Source organism: Bos taurus, chromosome X (genome assembly GCF_002263795.3).
Source record: "Bos taurus isolate L1 Dominette 01449 registration number 42190680 breed Hereford chromosome X, ARS-UCD2.0, whole genome shotgun sequence".
Lineage (NCBI taxonomy): Eukaryota > Metazoa > Chordata > Mammalia > Artiodactyla > Bovidae > Bos > Bos taurus.
The window spans coordinates 19905296-19919424 of NC_037357.1; the positions used below are offsets into that span (position 1 = coordinate 19905296).

Consider the following 14129-nt stretch of genomic DNA (forward strand, 5'->3'; position numbering starts at 1 on the left):
AACTGAACTGAACTGAACTGAAGTATTTTCTTACAGATCACTTACAAATTACAAATGGAATAACTTTAACATGGAGAAATCTGTCAGACATCATCTTAACCAAGTGATCACAGTTAACATCCTCAATAATGGGACAAAATAACATCATGTGTGTCCTGTGTGATGCACTGAGAAGGACACATCACTTTTGTGCTATTCCTGCCAAAAATATATAACCTGAACTATGAGCAAAGATTATGCAAAACCAAACTGAGGGACATTCTGCACAATAGCTGCCTGTACACTTCAAAAATGTCAATGTGATTAAAGTCCAGTACAGGTTGAGGGAATATTTCCAGATTAAAGGATACTGAAAACTAATAACAGCTAAAAGCAATGTGTCATCCTAGACTGGACCCTGGATCAGAGGGCAAAACTTCAATAAAGGACATTAGTGAAACAGTTGGTTAAATATGAATATGAACTGTATGGGAGATAATAGTACATCAAGGTAAGTCTCCTAATTTCAATAAGTGTACTGTGGTTATGTAAGAACACTTTACCGCAAATAGCTAAGCTGGCCTTTTGTTAGAAATAGTATTACATGTTGTCGAGGGATGCCTACATATAAAGCAAAAGTATGAAGGTACGCACAGAAACCACTACCAGCAGGGAGTTGGTGGGATGGTAGGTAGCATTTGAGGTGTGTCTGTGTTAATCACTCAGTCATGTCTGACTCTTTGTGATGCCATGGACTGCCAGACTCCTCTGTCCATGGAATTCTCCAGGCAAGAATACTGGAGTGGGCTGCCATGCCCTTCTCCAGGGGATCCTCCTGCCCAGAGATTGAACCTGGGTCTCCTGCATTGCAGGCAGATTCTTTACCATTTGAGGTACCCGGGAAGACCCCAGTGTTTTTGGTAGCAATCAAATATAATCAAGATTGTCCTTGGAAATCCCTTAGGAAGTCACCCATTCGGATGGTTTTTCCTCCAGCATTGGACTCTTCCACTGTTTCTATATGGTTCAGCCCTGAATTCAGTAGTGTGCTTGTGTTTGGGGGCCATGTTGTATGGAAACCATCAGACTCCTAACTGGCCTGGTGGGATGCTCATTGCAGGAAAGGGAAGAGGGAATGATGACAGCCTGGACCTTCACCAGATTAAGAGTCTATTGTATTGTCCAAAACAGGGACAAAGTGTCACCAAGCTCAGCACTTTGTGTGGGAGGACACTTCAATCAGCAGAGCCATATGGCTCTCTAGACCTTCGAGTTTCCAGGAATGGATGGCTCATAACATCCTGTGATAGCTTTTTCTGGTGTTTATCAACCCCTATTGTCAATAATAACTTATTTATATTTAACTCATATCTCCCACTGCAGTTTCAATCCGTTTCCTATTACTATATAGATATGGAGAACATTCTCCTAATAACCTTCCTGAGAATGGAAGGTAGCCATGAAAGCTCTTCCTCCTCAGGTGGCATTTTTTTTCCTTGACCAAAAGGTTCCAACTTCTTTATTTTTTTTCCACATTTCATTTTCTAGTCAATTATTTCATTTGCGCTACAACCAAATAAACTAAGCCTCAGTGTTTTTCTTTGAAAAAGCAATACATGCAGATGATAAAAATCCTACGAGTACAAAAGGGGGGATTCTATACACCCCTTCTTCCCCCTTCCCCCATGGAAAACCTACAGATGATAGGTTGACTCAGCCTCTTTTTAGATGGTCTTTTCCCATTTACGGTGTGAGGTGGAAAGGAAAATGCACTGGTCTGGGAGTCAGGAGCCTCAGTTTTCATTCCTGCTCTGCCTCTCCTAAGCTCCATGACCTTAAGCAATTCATTCTACCCTGTGGACCTCAGGGTTCCGATCTTGGAAATGCAGAGGGTGGCAGGAATCATCTCTGGATGGTTGATGGGATTTAGTATTTCCATCATCCCCAAAGGTCTTTACTGACACCTCCTGGGGCAAAAGCTACCTCCTCCATCTTGAGAATGACTCCAACAAACAAGTTCTGGAAGTTTACTTCTTTTCAAGGCAATTTGAAGGCTGGATCTGCAGCGAGAGTAAACAGCTGGCTTCCCTTTACTGACAGTGTGAGATGTGAACAAGTTAATACTTCCTTGGCCTCTGCTTTCTGCTTCTAGTTCTGAACATCATTGCCCCTTCCTCCCCATTGTCTTAATAAAATGAAACGAGCTTAAGTGAACAAGTGTCTATTTAATAGATTCAGTTTACCAAAGCCATAATCAACTGGCAACTGAAGATAATCGTTACTGAAAACTGGGAAAGAGTCCTCAAATTAATGGGTTATTGCAAGTGTGTGTGATACACCTGAGAACTTTACTCCTGCTGATTTCCTGCTTGGGAGAGCAGCCCCATGACGTGCTACGAGCCACAAAAAGGGGATGTGCCCAATCAACAAGCCCCATAAAGCTAAGAGCAGAGAGGCTGATCTGATCCACAGAAGAAGGTGACTGAGGCATGGCCAGCAGATAATGAACCTCCTGCTTTGTTATTTTTATTTTTTGCTTGTCTCATTTCACATCAAATGTAGGGATTCAGAAACCAGATCTAGTCATTGGAAAAGCAAACTCATCTTCTGGACTCCACAGTGACACAGGGGTGGGAGGCTAAGGGAGTCTAGTCCTCAGGTAAGTGTCTTCCTTCCTTCTTTCTCTTTCACCTTCCTTTAAATTTCTTTAAACTACAAAAGTAACAGATATTCATCATAAAAACCAAATGGCATGTAATTGTATGAGACATAAAAGTCTTTCATTTCTACCCTCTCTTCTCTCTTGCCTTTTTCTTCCTTTCCTTCATTTTTTTTAAATTATGAAAGTAATGCAGGATCACTGTAAAGTAAACAGTACAAAATGGTATGAGGCATACAGGAAACCCCTTTCATTCCCATTCTTCCTTCCTATCTCTGTTGTCCCCTTCCTTCCTGTTTCCCCTCCCTTCCTCTCTCCCTCCCTCCTTTTCTTTCTCCTTTCCTTCATGTTTCAAAATTATGTAGGTAATGTATGCTAATTATGAAAGAATTAAGCAGTACAGAATTGTATGGTATACAGAGGAAAAATCCTCAGTCATCAGCCCCCCTCCTCCAACCCACCTTTCATGCCTAATAAACATAGAGACTTACCTTATTCCTTTTAATGACTGCATAGTATTCTGTAGTATGAATGTTCCAGCGTTTATTTATGGGGTGCGAGGTAAGTTTCTGAAATATACCTTGAAATTGTTATAAAAGTTAAGAGGAAATGCAAGGAAGGTATAAATTGGATTGTTTGCTGCTGAAAATTCCATTTTATAGATAGCAATCATATCCATTTCTATAGCACTTTATACTTTGAAAATTGCCTTTGAAATATCACCTCATTTGATCCTCTTTTGTAGCAGCTCTGGGAAATAGGCAGATTATTATCTCCATTTTTACAGATAAGGAAACTGAGGCCCAGGAAAATGAAGGAACGGCAATAAGCAATACAGTCTCAAAGCTAGTTACGGATTCTCAGTCAGATCCTCTTCCAGCACTGGAAATTTAACCTGCATTTCATCTCGCAAGTCATAAAAGATTTAGACAGCCCCTTACTTCTAAGCTTGTAGTTTAGAAAATCCATCCAAGTCATACAAATTTCCTTATTATTCTAATGAGAATAGCAGTAGCACACTTGGTAAATATGAAGAGCTTTATTAATGGCTGGTGCTCATAGCACGCCCAAGACTCATTTGGTTTCCTAATTGGCTTCTGTTACTTTAAATATAAAGTGAGTCAATTCACTCCAAACCCTGCTTAGAAGTGGAAAGAAATACAATATGTTGCCTTATTCTATAGAAAAAAATGTGAAAATCAGTGGTAAATCATTCAGAAGTGTATTTTGTTTAAAATCAGAAAATACCCACCCGTGCCTTACTGCCAAGCTTCTGTAATAGTTTCCATAGGATTTGTAGTTTTAATACCGCTTTTGGTTGGAACAAGGGGGACTTCCAGTATGTTTCCCAAATAAGCAGCTTTAGTTATGATTATTTAAGGAGAGAAGGTGGGTCAACATAAGAAAATAGTCAGGTTTCTCTAAACAGATGTGCTTTTAGAAATAGCAATGATTTGATGAGTTACTTTTGTCTATCAGATCTTGCATAATGCTTCCTCCAAAAAGTTTAGCATCATTAAAATGGCAAGTTGGGTTGAAGTTATGCGCATTAAGGTTGAATGCGCAAATGGAGGGTGGGGGTGGCTCAAGAGGGAGGGGATATATGTATACATATAGTTGATTCACTTTGTTATACAGCAGAAAATAACATTGTACAGCAACTATACTCCAATTAAAAAAAAAAAAAACAGTTTCTGCCATTTAAAGGAAAAAGGCTGAATACATCACCTTTTGTAATTATACATTTAATGACTGAGTTGCCCTCTGGGCTAACTGCCCCATGAAAGCAGGTATCTCTGTCTTGTCTTTCCAGCACTGTATTCCCAGTGTGTAAAACAGTATTTGACACATAGTAGGCACTCAATAAAATGTGTTAGGTGGATATGCAAATAAATCTGTCGATGAGGTGGCAGCCAAGCTGCATAACTCACAAGCATCTATATTGTGGCTGACTATGTCAGCTTTGGGTCTTCTCTAGTGGCTCAGTGGTAAAGAACTCCCTTGCCAATGCAGGAGACACAGGTTTGATTCCTGGGGCAGGATCCTTGAGAAGGAAATGGCTACCTACTCCAGTATTCTTGCCTAGGAAATCCCATAGACAGAGGAGCTTGGAGGGCTACAGTCCATGGGGTCACAAGAGTTAGACACGACTGAGCACTAAACAGCAACAATAAATGTTGGCTTTAAGCAACAGGAAAAGTCTTGTGTGGGATCCGAAGGACAAGTATAGTCACATGCACTTGGAAATCGTTTCTTCTGACTGAGCTCAGCTTATTTCTGATTTTTCATTGCAGGTTTAAACAATGAAAGAACACATTATATATCAGAAGCTTTATGGAACCATTCTCATGTCGAGTTTTATCTTTCTCTCAGGTAAGAAAATGTATTCTTATTAACCCTTTTAATATCTCATGGACAGTAGGTTATCGAAATAAAGTATTTGAAAAATTGTTGGGTTGCCTCTTAATGGCTTCCTGTTAGTTCATATGGCTAGAGGACAAGTTGGAGCTTCAGCAAGTGAATCCACTCACTCAGGATTACCTGTGATAGATGGAGAACTGGCCTCAAGTAGATAATAGCTTGGACTACTGCTGTCTTTGACATTTCCTAATGAAACTCTGAAATGCCATTTGGGGGCCAATCAGCACTTAACTGAAGCTTTGGTTTTACTTTTAGACTGTTTTCTTTTATGCATAATGCTTTATTTAAAGCTCCCTGGAGCATTATGATATCATCTTCCTATCGCTATTATATACATATATAGCAACAATCGTAGAAAACACATGGGAAAGCTGAGGTGTGATGAAAGCTGGTCACTGATTCATGGTGAGGAACATGTATCTGATCTGGGAGGCCCAACCCTTGACTGGACTGTGATCAAAACAAAGACAGATTCTGTCTTTGTTTCTATTCTGCAGCAAATAGATGATTGAGAAAGTTGAACTGCAGTAGCTGGTAATTTGGAAACTTGAGAATGAGATCGTTTTGGAAGACTGCAATGTCATCCATGTTAAGTGAATTCAGTAAGATAACATTGCTCATTTAGCACATCAGTCTTTAGCTAAAAGGCCATACATGCCAATGAGTGACAATTCCTTGATGAAATATACTTCGGGTTTAATTGGAATGGCCCTCAGATTTGAGAGCCGATCTTCTGGAAAAATACCAAATCATCATCACCATCAGCAACAAACACTGACTGTGTGCAGGGCCTGATGGGAAACTCTGTTTCTTATAATGAAGCTTGAAATTGGATCTAGGGGTCACAGTGGCAACTCTGTCGCCTGGCCTTGACTACTTGCTAAGATGTTGACTTATCTTTTCCCAGTTTCCTCAAAGGCAGGATGTTTGTCCTGTTTCTTTATCCAAAGCATCCAGCATAGGTCTTGACACACAGCTGAGGCAGTCAGTACATATTTGTTGATTTAATAAATTAATGCAGTTTGAAATTATAAAACTTTGAACACCTGTACGGTGGTGGTGTGTGTGACACAAACTCTAAGTGGATTTTGTGTGTGTGGTGGGTAAAGAGGGATCTGGGAATAGAGGGACCTAGAAGTCTTTAGTGAAGTCATGGAAGAAAAAGTTGAAGATTAAAATGCGTTTTGTGAGGAATGTCATTGATCAATAAAAATTACAATAGATGAATTGATTTTAAGCCTTAAAATTAATGAATCAAGACAATGTTTCTTTTAGGTTCAGTTCAGTTGCTCAGTCGTGTCTGACCCTTTGCACCCCATGAACCACAGCACGCTAGGCCTCCCTGTCCATCACCAACTCCCGGAGTCCACCCAAACCCATGTCCGTTGTGTCGGTGATGCCATCGAACCATCTCATCCTCTGTTGTCCCCGTCTCCTCCTGCCCTCAATCTTTCCCAGCATCAGGGTCTTTTCAAATGACTTAGCTCTCCGCACCAGGTGGCCAAAATATTGGAGTTTCAGCTTCAACATCAGTCCTCCAATGAACACCCAGGACTAATCTCCTTTAGGATGGACTGCTTGGATCTCCTTGCAGTCCAAGGGACTCTCAAGAGTCTTCTCCAACACCACAGTTCAAAGCATCAATTCTTCTGCACATAGCTTTCTTTATAGTTCAACTCTCACATCCATACATGACTACTGAAAAAACCATAGCCTTGACTAGATGGACCTTTGTTGGCAAAATAATGTCTCTGCTTTTCAATATGCTATCTAGGTTGGTCATAACTTTCCTTCCAAGGAGCAAGCGTCTTTTAATTTCATGGCTGCAATCACCATCTGCAGTGATTTTGGAGCCCAGAAAAATAAAGTCAGCCACTGTTTCCCCATCTATTTGCCATGAGGTGATGGGACCGGATGCCATGATCTTAGTTTTCTGAATGTCGAGCTTTAAGCCAACTTTTTCACTCTCCTCTTTCACTTTCATCAAGAGGCTCTTTAGTTCTTCTTCACTTTCTGCCATAAGGGTGGTGTCATCTGCATATCTGAGGTGATTGATATTTCTCCCGGCAATCTTGATTCCAGCTTGTGCTTCTTCCAGCCCAGCGTTTCTCATGATGTACTCTGCATAGAAGTTAAATAAGCAGGGTGACAATATACAGCCTTGACGTACTCCTTTTCCTATTTGGAACCAGTCTGTTGTTCCATGTCCTGTTCTAACTGTTGCTTCCTGACCTGTATACAGGTTTCTCAAGAAGTAGATCAGGTGGTCTGGTATTCCCATCCTTTTCAGAATTTTTCACAGTTTATTGTGATCCACACAGTCAAAGGCTTTGGCATAGTCAATAAAGCAGAAATAGATGTCTTTCTGGAACTCTCTTGCTTTTTCAATGATCCAGCGGATGTTGGCAATTCAATGTCCAGTTCCTCTGCCTTTTCTAAAACCAGCTTGAACACCTGGAAGTTCACAGTTCACGTATTGCTGAAGCCTGGCTTGGAGAATTTTGAGCATTACTTTACTAGCGTGTGAGATGAGTGCAATTGTGCAGTAGTTTGAGCATTCTTTGTCATTACCTTTCTTTGGGATTGGAATGAAAACTGACCTTTTCCAGTCCTGTGGCCACTGCTGAGTTTTCCAACTTTGCTGGCATATTGAGTGCAGCACTTTCACAGCATCATCTTTCAGGATTTGAAATAGCTCAACTGGAATTCCATCACCTCCACTAGCTTTGTTCATAGTGATGCTTTCTAAGGCCCACCTGACTTCACATTCCAGCATGTCTGACTCTAGATGAGTGTGAGTGATCACACCTTAGTGATTATCTGGGTTGTGAAGATCTTTTTTGTATAGTTCTTCTGTGTATTCTTGCCACATCTTCTTAATATCTTCTGCTTCTGTTAGGTCCATACCATTTCTGTCCTTTATCGAGCCCATCTTTGCATGAAATGTTCCCTTGGTATCTCTAATTTTCTTGAAGAGATCTCTAGTCTTTCCCATCCTATGTTTTCCTCTATTTCTTTGTATTGATCACTGAGGAAGGCTTTCTAATCTCTCCTTGCTATTCTTTGGAACTCTGCATTCAGATGCTTATATCTTTCCTTTTCTCCTTTGCTTCTCTTCTTTTTGCAGCTATTTGTAAGGCCTCCTCAGACAGCTATTTTGCTGTTTTGCATTTCTTTTTCTTGGGGATGCTCTTGCTCCCTGTCTCCTGTACAATGTCACAAATGTCTGTCCATAGTTCATCAGGCACTCTGTGTATCAGGTCTAGTCCCTTAAATCTATTTCTCACTTCCACTGTATAGTCATAAGGGATTTGATTTAGGTCATACCTGAATGGTCTAGTGGTTTTTCCCACTTTCTTCAATTTCAGTCTGAATTTGGCAATAAGGAGTTCACAATCTGAGCCACAGTCAGCTCCCGGTCTTGTTTTTGCTGACTGTATAGAGCTTCTCCATCTTTGGCTGCAATGGATATAATCAATCTGATTTCGGTGTTGACCATCTGGTGATGTCCATGTGTAGAGTCTTCTCCTGTGTTGTTGGAAGAGGGTGTTTGCTATGACCAGTGCAGTCTCTTGGCAAAACTCTATTAGCTTTTGCCCTGCTTCATTCTGTACGCCAAGGCCAAATTTGCCTGTTACTCCAGGTGTTTCTTTTAGGTTATCCAACAATTAGTTTTCATTGTCCTTCAATTGGTGAGAAATTCATCATTTTTCCTGGAAAAAAAAATTGGTTCTTGAAACAGTCCCCATTGAACTTCAGATGAGTCTCCAGCTTCCCAACTATAAGGGTCTGCGTGGGAGACAGAGTGAGGTCAAGCCTAGATCGGGCAGAAGGTGATTCAGATGCCATCATTGGATGAGGCCAGAGTACGGAGGAAAACCATGTCCATGGAAAGAATATCAAGGGTCAAGAAGAAGAAACCAAATCTGTCATAAGGCCTAAACGGTGAGAGCAGCACCAGCAAGGAGCGGGTGAAGACTGAGGTCAGGAACTGAATAGCTGCAGAATGGAGGGGAAGGGGAAAGAGAAGGGAAAGAATAAAGCATAAATAGCTGCTGGGCTCCCTGCTTTTTAAAAACAATTTTTTATTTTTTTAAAATTGGAGTATAATTGCTTTACAATGTTGTATTAGTTTGTGCTGTACAATGAAGTGAATCAGCCATAAGTATACATCTATCCCCTCCCTCCTGAACCTCCCTCCCACCATCCCCCATCCCACCCTTCTAGGTCAACACAGCTGAGCTCCCTGTGCTGTCCAGCTGTTTCCCAGTGGCTATCTATTTGCAGGGCAGGAATAGAGATGCAGACACAGGGAACGGACTCGTGGATCCCAGCTTTTACTTTTGCTCTTTGATAGCCTATTCTCAACAGAGCAATCAGAGAACTCCTTTAAGGTACTAAGTCAGTCGCTCTTTTACTCAAAATTTGTCAGTACATCTCCATCACAATTAGGATACTCTGTAATTAGCCCTAAAAAGCACTGCATGGTCTGGTTTCCCAGTGCCTCTTGGGCCTCATTTCCTACCACACTTCCTCTCTCTCACTCCAGACACACCTTCCTAGTCCTCGAGTGTGGCAGGCACAGTCCCATCTCAAGACCTTTGCACATACTATTACCCATGTCTGGGTCGCTCTTATTTCACATCTTTGTGACCCTAGCTCTTTTTTATCCCCTAGGACTAAAGTGACTCTTCTTCACAGAGGTTGTCCTTAACTATCTGATTGAATGTAGACATTCCTGACCCCCCCCCCCGCCATTTTCTAGCTCATCAGCCTTTTAATTTCCTTCAGAGCACAGTTCAGAGTTCGTAATTCTTCTCTTGTTGAGTGACTGCCTCTCTCTCTCTGGAATGTTAAGGCCAGGGACCTGGTGTGGACATGTGTTCACTCTATCACTGTATTCCAATACTGCCACATGATCAGGGCTCAATGACCATCATTGTTCAGTAAATGAATGTTCCAGGATGCTTTTGGCTTTATGAATAAGAACATCTATTTTGTTGAGTGAGACATGGCCTTGGATGCAAGATTTGAAGGGACAATCTCATTACCTTTGTGAAGGTGATTCCTCTGCCTCCTATTCCAAGAACTCTTGGCAAGCCACATACATGATCTGGAGGAGAGGCCATGTTGGATAACTCTGTGACTGGACTGGTGAGAGAAATGAGGCTCAAAGTTGGGTGCTTCTATATACAGAAGATCTGTTTTTTTCATTTTTGTTTTTACATTTGTAGGGGGCAAATTTATTCATTGATGGTATAGGAATTTTTTTTCTATATGTAAAGTTCCAGGTTAGTATACCATCTGTTTTAATTAGTTAAAATTTATTGAAGTATAATTGATTTACAATATTATACTAGTTTCAGCTGTACAGCATAGTGACAATATTTTTACAGATTATAATCCACTCAAAGTTATTACAAGATAATGACTAGAATTGCCTGTGCTATGTAATATAGCCTTGTAGCTTATTTTGTACATAATAACATGTAATTCTTAATCCCCTACTCCTATATTATCCCTTCCTCCACTGCTTATTTATTTCCTATATCTGTGAGTCTGTTTTGCATATACATTCATTTGTGTTACTTTTTAGAGTCCATGTATAAATGATATCATACTGTATCTCTCTCTGTCTGACTTATTTCACTAAACATAATATTCTCTAGGTCCATCTGAGTTGCTGCAAGTGGCTGAATTTCATTCTTTTTATGGATGCATAATATTCCATTGTGTGTATATGTGTGTGTATATATAAATCTTTTAAAAATGTTAATACTTATACAAAATATTATTGTCAATAATATAAAAATATTAGTAATACCAACATTGTCAGGATACCTTTGCCTTATTAAGCTGTATCAGTATTAAGGTTCAGTTTGGAAATAGTACAATAAGTAGCACATCTTCTTTATCTGTTCATCTGTTAGCGGACACTTCGGTTCCTTCCATATTTTGGCTTTGTGAATAGTGCTACTTTGATCACTGGTGCATGTATCTTTTCTAATCAGTGTTTTCATTTTTTCCAAATATATACTAGATGGTGGCATTGCTGGGTCATATGGTAACTCTATTTTTAGTTTTTTGAGGAGCTCCACACTGTTTTCCATAGTGACTGCACCAATTTGCAATCTCACAAACAGTGTACAAGGGTTTATCTAAAGAATAGTTGGTTACTCACAAGACCAGAGAGAAGTATAGGCAGTGGATGGCAGTAGCCATCATCATGTGGATGGTTATCTATATGATGGCCACAGTGATGTGGGTAATGGAGCTCCCCAGTATAAAGCGTGTATCTACTATATCTACTTAGACAGCCAAGGCTGGTCTACTAAATTTTTCAACGCTCTTGGATATTCTTTTGCAAAGATTTGTGTACTAAGAGCCAGAAGAGCCCTTTTATGAGTAATGACTTTTCCTTCATTGAGGCAGGCATGGTATACACTTGGCAGAATGTTCACCTTCAGAATTGGCAGATTCTTTACAGGATTGGTACAGCCAATGACTCTAGGGAGCCCCTTCCCTCAAATCAGCTCTGATTTCTCTCCTTCCTTGGACAGGAGGTATTGCCAGGTGGTTAGCTGGGCTTTGAGCCTTATGCAGTATTATGAGTTGAACTCTATCCCGCCCACAATTCATATGTTGAAGTCTTAACCCTCAGCACCTGAGAATGTGACCATGTTTGGAAATAGGGTCATTACAAACGTAATTAGTACATTATTAAAAAGATGAAGTTACACTGTAGTAGTATGGACCCCTAATCCAATATGACTGGTGGTCCTTATACAAAGGGGACATTTGGACACAGATAGGCACACAAGAAGAAGGCCATGTGAGGATAAAGGCAGAAATTAGGGTGATGTAGCAGAAGCCACAGAACACCCCATATTGTCCATAAACCACCAGAAACTAGGAGGCCAGAAACAGATTTTTCCCTCAGGGGCCCCATAAGGAAACGACCCTGCCTACACTTTGACCTCAGACTTCTAGCCTCCGGAACTGTGAGACAATACATTTCTGTTGTTTGTGGTTCTTTGCTTACAGCTCCCTGGCAACTTATTCCACTCAGACACTCGGTCAGGGTCTCTGGATCAGAACTCTTGCATAAAGTAGAGGAAAGCAGGTTACTTTATAGGGGAGAAACAGAGACCAGGTCATGCCCACAGTGCCTGGCCAGGAAGGAACCCCATTTGTTCACTCCTCCTAAGATGGTGCAGAGCAGCGCTCCTGAAATCTCAGTCCCCTAACCTTTGAAACACTTTAACATTTCAAGGAGAATCTTTACCAAGAGATGACAGAAAAGCTAGTATAGAATATATCTGATGATTACTAATCCTGTCTTCAGAAAACAAAGGGATTTTGTTGAAAAAAAATCATTCTGATTATCTACCTCTTAGGGTTCTAATTTTTTGTGTGTGTGGCCACATGGCATGTAGGATCTTGCTCCCCAACCCAGGATCTAACCCGTGCCCCCTGCAGTGGAAGTGTGGATTCTCAGCCACTGGGCCACCAGGAAAGTCCCTAGAATCCTAAATTTTTTATTTACTGACTTTTACTTATTTTATTTTTGAAAATTTGTCTATCTATCTATCATCTATTTATTTTTGGCTGTGCTACTTGCAAGATCTTAATTCCTCGACCAGGGATTAAACCTGGGTCACACACAGCAGTGACAGGGCCAAGTCCTAACCACTGGTATGCCAAGGAATCCCCTCACTGACTTTTACAATGAATGTATTTGTTACTTTTGGGGTCTGATAGGGAGAGTGAACTCTCTCCTGATATTTTGCCAAAGATTTTCTAAAACAGAGGGCAGGGCGCACAAGTTCAGTTTGTAGTTCAGAATTTGTCATACTATGCCAGATGCTTCACCCACATCGCTGATAACTTTTGCACAATGGACAGCCCTCCATCAACCCACTTGTTAGTCTCCAACTCAGTGGCCTAATACAGTGCACAACCATTATATATTCAGCATGTAGCAATAAAGGACCTACTATGTGCCAGCTGTTATGCTGGGCACTGGAAACTGGCAGTAGGGGCCAAGGCTCCAGTTATACTCCTGCCCTGAAAATCAGATAATAAAAAGCAGGAGCCTTCTGGGGGGAAGTGGCATTGTTTAATACTCAGTGAATTCAATTCTGCTTAAAAATTGCTTAAACTTGGCATCATCAGGCAAACGGCTTTGGAATTTAGCAAAAAACAAAATTACATACTGAGTAACAGACCTGGGGCATGAACTTGCTGTATCAATCTGCTAGAGTTTAAAAATGGTGCTGATAGATAAAGACATCCTGAGAAAAGAAAAATACAAATCAATATCCCATATGAATTTTAATGCAAAAATTCTTTCTTTTAATTAATTAATTTATTTTAATTGGAGGCTAATTACTTTACAATATTGTAGTGGTTTTTGCCATACATTGACTTGAATCCGCCATGGGTGTACATGTGTTCCCTATCCTGAACCCTGCTCCCACCTCCCTCCCCATCTCATCCCTCAGGGTCATCCCAGTGCTCCGGCCCTGAGCACCCTGTCTCAGATGCAAAAATTCTTAACAAAATACTAACAGACAAAATCCAGTAGCATATTAAGAGGATTATCTACCCTGACCAAGTAGAATTTATGTCAGGAATGCAAAGGTGGTTCAACATATAAAAATTAATGTGTCAATACAATACACTGCATGAATAGATTGAAGGGGAAAGACACATGATCATATTAATTGATGTAGAAAAAGTATTTGACAAAATCCAACACCTTTTCATGATAAAAGGATTCAACACACTAGAAATAGGACATAACTTCCTCAACTTGTAAAGGGCATCTATGAAAACCCCATAGTGAACATCATATTTAATGGTGAAAAACTGAAAGCTTTTCCTCTAGATGAGGAACAAGACTAGAATATCCATTTTCACCACTTCTATTCAATATTATACTGGAAGTTCTAGTCAAAGTAATTGGGCAAGAAAAAGAAATAAGACATCCAAACTGGAAAGAAAAAGTAAAACTATATTCACAGATAATAAAATCTTACATAAAGAACATCCTCAGGAATAAAAAAAA

At 40.3% G+C, this 14129-nt stretch overlaps 1 protein-coding gene across 1 annotated transcript in view; it reads left to right on the top strand.

The window, feature by feature from the left end:
• Positions 1-4941: 4941 nt before the first annotated feature.
• The window catches only part of ADGRG4 (adhesion G protein-coupled receptor G4), a 117647-nt gene continuing 108459 nt past the window's right edge, over positions 4942-14129 (top strand). Inside the window, 1 exon segment of the mRNA XM_059883701.1 lies at positions 4942-5011. Coding sequence (XP_059739684.1) covers positions 4942-5011 — 70 coding nt within the window.